At 25.7% G+C, this 10,171-nt stretch overlaps 2 protein-coding genes across 14 annotated transcripts in view; one reads left to right on the forward strand and one right to left on the reverse strand.

Annotated features, from left to right (window-relative positions):
• Nhe2 (Na[+]/H[+] hydrogen exchanger 2) overlaps nt 1–10,171 on the forward strand; it is a gene marked incomplete at its 5' end in the record, with an annotated part of 76,553 nt that overhangs the window by 34,927 nt on the left and 31,455 nt on the right.
• Nucleotides 5,575–10,171, reverse strand: part of LOC106689400 (oocyte zinc finger protein XlCOF15) — a 9,496-nt gene continuing 4,899 nt past the window's right edge. For 3 of the 5 annotated variants that reach the window (XM_067053209.1, XM_014434352.3, XM_024358553.2), the window contains 2 exons: nt 9,060–9,311; nt 7,628–8,421 (listed from right to left, as the gene is read on the reverse strand). In XM_067053209.1, coding sequence (XP_066909310.1) covers nt 9,115–9,311 — 197 coding nt within the window. In that variant the 3' untranslated portion in view covers nt 7,628–8,421; nt 9,060–9,114. The other 2 variants (XM_067053210.1, XM_024358552.2) reach the window with 2 other exon arrangements.

A 10,171-nucleotide genomic window follows, 5' to 3' on the forward strand; every position in this document is an offset into this window, starting at 1 on the left:
AAATAAATTAGACATAAATAATCCAAAAGATAAATTTTGATTATTGTAAAAGGATATTTTTATATAAAACTGCAATATGGTCAATATATAAAAATAGAGGTTGAAATATCCCAGAATATCAGAACTAGACCTACAGCATATTAGAAATAGCTACTCAGCCAGCAGCATAGGTTTCTAGTTAATAATGCTTGCTATGCTTTGTTTACCATAAATAGGTGCAATATCTGCCTGTTATCTAAATCTGTATAACCACAACCACAGAAACATAACCTCCACAGAGGGTTGTCATTTGTTACTAAGGATCTTTAGAAATTGTTGCATAATTAATAAAACTAAATATCCAGCAAGAAATCACTTTAGAGGCTTTTTTAACTCCTTGAATGAACGGAAGTCATGCAAATATTATTTATTTAGCTTTGACCATAGCGATGAAAGGCAGCTTGCTCAAAGCATTAACCAATTCCTGAGCACATGTCTCGAACACGAAGCAGTTTTCATTATTAAAGAAGTAAAATTGGTATCCTGTAAAATAACTGCTTCACCAATTTTCACAATCGAATATTTAATATTAAGAAAGGTCCAAAAGATGAGGAAAAATCTTGAATTTTACTATTACATTGTAATTATCATTGATAAAAAGATCCAAGGAATATAATAGTTCACATAGTACCTTGTACATATACTTGTCATTAAATATTATATACATAAAATAATTTTTAAAACACTTACATAAAAGAAAGTAAATATTAAACGTTTATTATGTCCAGTATAGCTGAAGAAATTAAACCTATAAGTTGCCAAAATAATTTGAGTGCTTATTAATAATGTGTACTTTAAGCATACAGTTTTGAGTAAAGCTTTTATGACAGTGCTGGCATTTGAATGCGGGAGGTTTTCCACATTCGTATTTTACATGCCTGTTAAGATTTTGTCTATTAGCATAAGATCGCTGGCAAGTGGAGCAAGTATACCTTCTTCTCTCTGAAGAACAAAAAGAAAAGAAAAATTAGAAATGACTACCAAAAATTTAATTTGAATTAACTAATACATATATTTGTTCAATATTGGAACCATGAATAATTTTTAAAAACCAGTATAATAGTTCTAAAAGGTAAAAGAAAAACGCCTTTATTTCCATAAAGTTTTAATTTTAAAAGTTAATCCATTGTGTCTCTCCTTAACTTAGTCATGATTATAAATCTATAAGTAAGATGTCTATGCTAATAATTGTAACAGTCTATTGTGAAATTCTTGATACATTGATAAATTGACGAAAGAAATTTTTTATGTACAAAATACAACAATTTATAACAACATTACAGAGTATTTTCAAGCTTTTAAATTCATAAAATATGTTAATAAATTTTCAAAGGATACCTCATGAGAATAATACAATAAAGTAATTCATTTATCGATAATACCGTGTATACTGTAAACATGGAATGCCACATATTCCTTTCGAACAAATCTCTTATTGCAATATTGGCAGAGGAATGCTGGCGACTTACCACATTCATATTTTACATGCCTTTGTAGATACTGCTTTCGGCCGTAACTTCGCTGACATGTAGAGCAAATAAATCTCTTCTCTAAAGGGGAAAAACAAATCAAATATAAATAATAATTCACAAAACAGTTTTGATTATTATCAAAAAGATATGTTTGCTATCAGTATAAAATAGTCTGTAACAGAAAAATAAATAAATAATATCAACAATTTGTTACATAAAGGATCTATAAGGATTGTTTCATTATTGATATACTAAATCCAACGAGGAATAAAGTCAGAAGATTCTTTATCTTTTAAGCGAGCAGAAATCAGCATTTATGATCTCTTTAAAACAATACAATGCAAATAAAATTTTTGTCATTATATTTATCAATATTTTTATAGATTGTAGTGACCAAGTACAACTTGTTCCAAACGTAAATAGATTTTTTAGCAGGCATTTTCGTCATTGATGAGATTATGTTAAAATCCCAATTTTCACAATTGTTGAAACACACTTAATTTAGTTAATAAATCAGAAATCCCATCCGAAAAGTTACCTACATTTTTATAATATAAACTAGATAACTTAGAAATAACAAAACACTCAAACTGTATTAACAGAATAGCAAAACATGGGAAGTATGATTGCAGGAATTAATCAATACAGTTACTGAGGATTCTTTATCACTTAAAGAGGCTTTTTTTTATATAATGAAATATCTTGTTTAAGACAGGTTTGTTTATTAGTCATGAAAAAATCCATATAGTCTCACACTTTTTTATTATCTTTAAACTCCAAATGGTCTTTCTGGCCATTCTGGTGGCTCTATCAATTTATTCATACTATCTCAGCCAACATTGATTGTCACACTACTGCAGGTTATTATGCCTTTGTCAAATTTTATCATTAGTCCATAACTATTATCACAATTTCACTTATTATAATTATTTAGTTTACAATGTCCATTTCACTTTATCACTATAATGATACAGTGTATTCCAATAGACAGGTTTAAAATGACAGTTGTCTTATTTGTAGAGAGGTCCGTTAAGAGAGGTCGAAATGTACTGTTTTTCATTTATAGAGGTGAAAATATTAATAAAAAATACATTTGTTATTTTTTTTATGTATATAATTTTATTTTTTAAAACAATTCAAAACTTATGGATTAAAAAAAATCAGTTATATTGGTTTTATTTGTGTTCTATTAGCTTTAAGGTGTTTCTCCATAGTATAAATTTGATCAAATATGCCAGGATTATCAATATCTAAGGGTTTTTTTCGAATTCAAAGGCATTTTGACATTTTTTGCACTTTTATTCATAAACAAAGAAAAAAAACAAAGGATGTGTGGGAGAAATTCAAAGGCTTGTAAACAAATGTCTCAACTTGTTCAAACCTGATAAATTGTCTTACTTGTACAGGCTATTGAGCCAATAAGTCCCAATCATAGATGTAAACATAAACAAAAATCTAAGAAATCAAATCTCAATTACAAAGGTTTAAAAATTCTCTGTAACAGATTTATTTCAATGGAAAAGTGTTGAGATCTCTTTGTAATTATGAGTAATACAGGTTTCTCATATCTAGGGCCCACTTAACCAGGTTATACTGTATATCAATAATGTTATTGTAGAATATTTGATAATTATAAAAATGATGTCTGAGTAAAGTGGAATAATAATCCATTATGTAATGCATTTAATTTATTGATTTATTAATATAATAAAATAAACTTTTTTATTAAATCAATTTATTATAACTTCAATTAGATAAACTAAAAAAATATTTCAAATTGTGAAATAAAATTTTAGAGTGTGAATGGTGTTAATTAAATTGAAGAATTCATTTGAATAATCCATGTTTACTGATGGCATGGAATGTCATCTGTTCCTTTCGAAAGAATCTCTTGTCACAGAATTGGCAGATGAATGAGGGCGGTTTTCCACACTCGTAATTTATGTGTCTATTTAGATTTTGTTTATTTGAATAAGTTCTCAGACAAGTAGAGCAAGCAAATCTTTTTCTCTCTGAAGAAAAAAAAAATAAAAGATTAGTTTAATTGAAAATAAATAAATTTAAAAAAAAAATTATAATAGTGGGAATATTAGTTTCAAATTTATATCATCTCATAAAGAAACAACATTAGTCCATTAATTTAAAATATAACTACTGTGGTGTATTTGGAAGCTAAATCAATAATTAGAAGCTCTGGGCATAAACTATGGAGGAATACTGTTTTGATTCCTAGAACCAATGCATAAAAAGATATGTAAATTGCTTATTTTTATTATTTTATAATTGATATATTCTGTAGATTTTACCATAGAATGGTGTTACTTTGGGACCCCTGTCTGCAGTACTATATTTAGAATATGTCAAATTCAAAAATTTTTGTTTTCGTTAGATGTTCTATCTACTATTCAGCCCCAGTTCAGTAAACTTTAATAGTACGGTATTTAGTTTCATCCTCTCTCTCTCTCTCTCTCTCTCTCTCTCTCTCTCTCTCTCTCTCTCTCTCTCCCCTCCTATATACCCAGATGGGCAAAAATTAGCTGTAGATGAAACTAATAACTAAAATTGTCAAGGAAACTATATTTATTTATAATGGTTCATTCATGAATAAAAGTTGTATCCATGAAAATTTTAGCAATTAGTTTCATGTCTAGTCTAATTCTGCTCATCTCTGTATATACCTCCCTTCATATGACAATTACAAATATAATAATTAGCAGGCATTGATCACTTTAATCAACATTTATTTGTTTAGTAAATAATTGTTGGACTTAAGTGATAAAGTAGAATGAATAATAACATATTACCGAAAAATTTAAATAAAAGGATGATTTTTTTTTATTCTTAAGGAGATAGTTATTAAAAATGACTAAACATCTGATTAACTTTTTCTTGGGTATTTATAACATAAAAAAGTAATTGCCATCATACAACACAACCATAATGTATTACTATCAAATAAAAAGTAGACTGATGAAAGGCAAAGAGTTAAACAATTTTTTTAAAGTATTCTTCTTCCTTCATGTCATCCTACTAAAAAAAAAAAAAACTAAAAGTACAAACATTAGATTTGTTTGATTACAAGCAAAAGGTTACAAGAGAAGCGTTCAAGAATAAGTTTCAAAGAATTTTATTTATGATATATTATAACAACAATAATGATACCTACCATTAATTTTGCTACATATTACATCATTATCCTATTTAAATGTTATTTTTAATACAAAAAAATGCTAATAAATTATTTATAATTTGAAAACGAATAATTTCTTTTATATTTGAGAGGTTGGGTTGGTATCATTCATTATTTCTTTATACTTTTCCAAAATGTCAGCTTAGCTATGTAACATTTATAATGCATTTGCAAATTTTAATTTTCAAAATGATTATTGAAAACATGAGCAGATAGGTTTATCTTTCTAAGATATTTGTTTGTTCATGGGAATCAAGGGTTTTCTAGTCAATGCAGCATGAGCAAATTAATTATAAGTAGTTAAAAGAAATTTAGTTAAAAAAAACATTAGATACTATAGAATTGATTATACTATTTCTACAAGTAACTAGATTTCATAGTAGCATTTATTTATTTGGCTTAACTCTCCTTCCATAATCCAACTAGGGCTAAAAAGGCATGTTCTTTAACATGTAATACTACCTCTTCTAGGCTGGATGGGAAGGTTGAGATTCATTAAATCCCCCAAAAAGTAGATTTTAACATACTCAACACTCCTTGACTCTTTTGTATTATTATTATTATTATTATTGTCATTATTATATTGAGGGATCGGAAAATCCTTCCTCACTGTAGGGATCTTTTGTGACCGACTTCTCCTTATATTATTATAAAATAATCACCTGTTAATTGAAAAATATAACTTAAAAAGATAAAATTAATTTTCTTGTGACAAAGTTAGCCAAAATTTGTTTAATTATATTGTTATGTTTCATATGTGTTTTTAATTTTACAAATCATTAAAAAACAAAAATTACTTAAATACAATTTCTAAGTTAAAAATTTTGATGTTTGTTAAATATATGGAGTGACATTGCTTGCTTGTAAAAAAATCCCCGTTGACAATGAGGACATATAAAAGTAGGAGATTTTCCACATTCATATCTTATATGCCTGTTGAGGTTTGGTCGATTGGAATAAGATTTCTGGCACTTCTGACATATAAACCTTTTTCCTGGAACAAAATTTAAAAATTGTGTCATCAACTGTACATGCTAAAAACTGAAATCAATATCTTAATATAAGTATACCCAAAATTAGAATTAACTCTGTTATAAACATGCACCACTTACCAATATTGATTCCCAATTTTGGACGTTAACAGAAGAAGTACAGCCAAACCATGGTAACCTTCAATACAAAGCTCAATAATATTTTGTCACGAGAAAGTTTAGAATGGCAAGATACAGCACAAACTTTGAATAAAATCAAAAATTAAAATTTCGACAAAATACTTACAGATAATAATATTGAGAATTTTAGATAGTATAAAGCAAAAAAACTAATATCGCTGTTATTAAAATTGGTGTAAATATTTTCTTAGTTGTCTCAATTTTAATCAAATAGAAACGTTTGAACGGCACAATCAAAATAAAATTAAATATTTTTTTAACACTTTTCACTCTTAAGACGATACAATAAAAACAAAATTAAACAATTTTCATTCTATTACATAATATATCAATTAAGACTAAACTACAATCTGCCCTCAGAAATCTGGAATCAATATATCTTATAATGATTTATTTCTAATGAATATTTTCATATTAAAACTTTTTAACTATGAATTTATATAATAAAAAAAAATTAGTTTGACCTTATCCTCGACTTTGTTATATTGAAATCATAAAATATATATTATCTCAAAATGAGAATAAAGAATAATTTATGTACTAATATAAATAAAATTCTTAAAAGGAACATTCATCCATAAATTAAAAAATAAAGCCACATATATTTTATGACTGGTTTGAGAAAACTTGTAATTTTTATGCTTATTGATCATGTGACAAGTTAGACGGTCCTTACAAAAAAAGCCTTTTTTCACATTATTGGCATTTATTAAGAGGCAATTTCCAACATTTATACCTCTTGTGTCTGAGGAGAAGATATCTAAGTTTGTATAAATGATGACAGTTATTACTAAAATGCCTTTCACTTGAAATTTTTGAAAAATAAAATGAAAAATCAAAGGTTAATTTTTTTTTAAAAATTAATTCATGGAATTAATGAATTATTCAACATATAATGATGTGTCAGAAAAATAGAGACTAATTTAAAGAATTAAATTAAACCAAAAATGGCTTTATGTTTGATTTTCTGTGACGTATTTATAATCTGTATGCTTATTGAACACATGACAAATTAAATGATCTTTCCTAAAAAAGGCTTTTTCACAATGTTGGCATTTAAGAAGAGGTAATTTTCCACATTCCTTGTTCATATGTCTGAGGAGGTGGTGTCGATGTTTGTATGAGCGATAGCAACCAGAACAAAAATGTCTTTCACCTGAAATTTCTGAAAAAGAAAATGGAAAATCAGAACTATACATTTTTTTTTTTAATAAATAATTTATGATATTAAAGAATTATTCATCATGAACTGGTTTAGGAATCATGCTAGAGTTTGAATCAATTTCATATTAGGCTGTTGAGCTGAGATGACCAAAATTTCTCTGTAATATAAGAATTAATCCTTTAATTCTTTACATAAAAAATAAAAACAAATTTATATTCTAAAGTGGTTTCTTTTGGTTTCAAAAACTCAATCATCGATAACAGAAAACATTTACAACTTACAACTTTTTCAAATAGGGAATAAAAAAGACTGGATAAATATTTTTGAACATTTATACTGCAATATATACACAAAAGTTCTCTAGCTAAACAATAGCTAAATCGTAAATGATTTATAAGTATGTCTGAAGGTAATGTGACTCGTCAAATGATCTTTCCGATAACAACATTTTTCACAATATGGGCATTTGAATCGAGGCAATTTACCACATTGTTTTAAATGTCTTCGTAGATGACCTTTAGTTTTGTAAGATCGTGAACAAGAAGTGCAAGAAAATGTTTTTAAACCAAATCCTGGAACAAAGGAAATCATTTAATAAGAAATAAATTAATAATTTTCTTTTATTGTTTTTACTGTCTTATCAATATATAAAACTTGAATCAAAACAAAAAATCATAGTATAAACAAAAATATGTTGCAAAAATCTCTATTAGAATAACAATTGATTACGGAGTAACTGAGTTTATTTTTATTGTTACACTCAATATACACAATAATAAATAACAAACTTGTTTAGTTAATTGACAACATTTTAATTCTCAACAGGTGATATTGAAAATAGTAAGCTGAGTTGTGGCGTACATAAATTTAAATTTTATGTAATATAATTCTGTAAGATTTATATTTTAAAAAATAAACAATCAAAGTTTTAATACATATTACATTATTTAATTCACTTACTTTAATTACTTCAAAATTATTATAAATAAATAGAATTTTTTATCTATTTTTTTTCAAAAATGTTTTAGTAGTTTGCACTTAATATTCAAACAAAAGAGAAAGAACTTAGTAAGAGCTCATTAAACAATAGTAAAATAATAATAAGCATAATAAATAGTCTAACAAAAAAAAAAAATGTGAACTTAGTTATAATAGTTCGCCTTCCTAAATACTTCCTTCAAAACAGTCAAAATGGAAATGAAATATTGGAATGTTTAATGGCGATGTGACTTGCCAAATGATCCTTTCGATAAAAACTCCTTTCACAGTGTCGGCACTTGAGTAAGGGTAGTTTCCCACATTGTTTTAAATGCCTTTGTAGGTCACCTTTATATTTGTAAGATCGGGAGCAAGAAGTGCAAGAAAATCTTTTTATATTGAATCCTGGAACAAAGGAAATAATTTATAAATCAATATTTTTTTTTGTTTTTATTAGTTTTAATATTAAAAGTTCAATCAAATCAACACGGTATGAATGAAAAAATTATGTGTTTAAATTTTTATTTATTAAAATAATTGCGTTCCACAAAAAATAACTATAAATAAAAAAAAAGTACCTTTCCCTCTAAATTAAATTTTTTTCAAAAACAAATGATATATATTACAAAGAGTACATTATACAAATTTTAGAAAAAATAACTGATTACCTTCTCAGTTTAGTTTTATTGTTCATTTCATAATAATAAATTGATTTAATTAATTGGCAAAATTTTAATTCTCAATAGGTATAGATATTAATAATAGTAAGCAGATTTGTGGTAGGCCTGAATTTAAATTTGATATACTTTTTTAAAATTCAGATGAAAAAATCAAACAATCAAAGCTCAAATATTTTATAATTTAATTCTTACTTCAAAATTATTAAAAATGAACTTTTAAATTTATCTTAGGGGAGGGAGATACTTCTATATTTCAAACAGGTTTTTATTAGTTTCCATCTAATAATAGGAAAAATTGCGTTAACTAGAATAAGGATTCATTAAACAATAGTAAAATATAATTTATAAACATTATGATCTTACATAAAAAATTCTAAACTTAATTACAGTAATTTTATAAATATTTCCTTCTCAATAGTCAGAATGGAAATGAAAGATTGGAATGTTTAACAGCGATGTGATTTGTCAAATGATCTTTTCGATAAAAACTCCTTTGACAGTGTTGACATTTGAGTAAGGGCAGTTTCCCACATTGTTTTAAATGTCTTTGCAGATCTCGCTTGTTTTTATAAGATCTTGAACATGAAGTACAAACAAATCTTTTTATATCCAAACCTGCAATAAATGAAATAATATTAAAAATATAATAAAACAATATTTGTATTAACATTGAATACAAAAAAAACGTTTTTTTTTAGCACACCTTAATTGTTTTAAAAAATTTTTAATATTTAAAATATATTTATTACAACTTTGTCATAAACTGAAAATTTTATTTTAGATTCTTGAGGAAAGATATTTTTACTATCTAAAATTATTTTTCTTGGTTTAAAATATTAATTATTAATAATGACATTAAACAGAAAAATTAGCGTTATAACATTTTGTCTCCTTATATTTTTCATGCTTACATCTAAAATGAAATCGATAAAGTTTAGATGAAAATAAGATATACATAAATTGTATTAGTTAAAATACATTTGATTTAAGCAGTGTTATTATTTAAATATACCAAATGATCTTAAATAGCTATAAAGATTAAGAGGAAGCAAAGGAAATAAAATCAATTTAATTGAAAATACCAATAAATATTTATTAAAATGTTAATTTAAAAAAAAATCAAAATTAATTTTAATAAAAGAATAAAAATCATTATCAGGATGGTTCTAAACTACAAATAATTAAAAGAAAATTAAATCAAATCATTCCATGAAGATTCTAGGAGGCACATATAACAAAAATGCCTGATTCATGGGAATTAGCTCAGTTGGGCTACAGTGCAGAGTTAGTGCGTCAACCACAGATATTATTTAATGAATTGTTTAATTGATTGTTAATTATGATTATCACCAAAATCTAAATTCAATTAAGTTGACTTATAATTAATAAATCATTCTTTAGTATAGAATTACATCATTTTTTTCTATACCCAGTGCTACTTTTATATTTCAAATTAATTATAGATATGGAAACAT

This window comes from Halyomorpha halys, unplaced genomic scaffold (genome assembly GCF_000696795.3).
Source record: "Halyomorpha halys isolate HHAL.00 unplaced genomic scaffold, Hhal_1.1 Scaffold1351.1, whole genome shotgun sequence".
Lineage (NCBI taxonomy): Eukaryota > Metazoa > Arthropoda > Insecta > Hemiptera > Pentatomidae > Halyomorpha > Halyomorpha halys.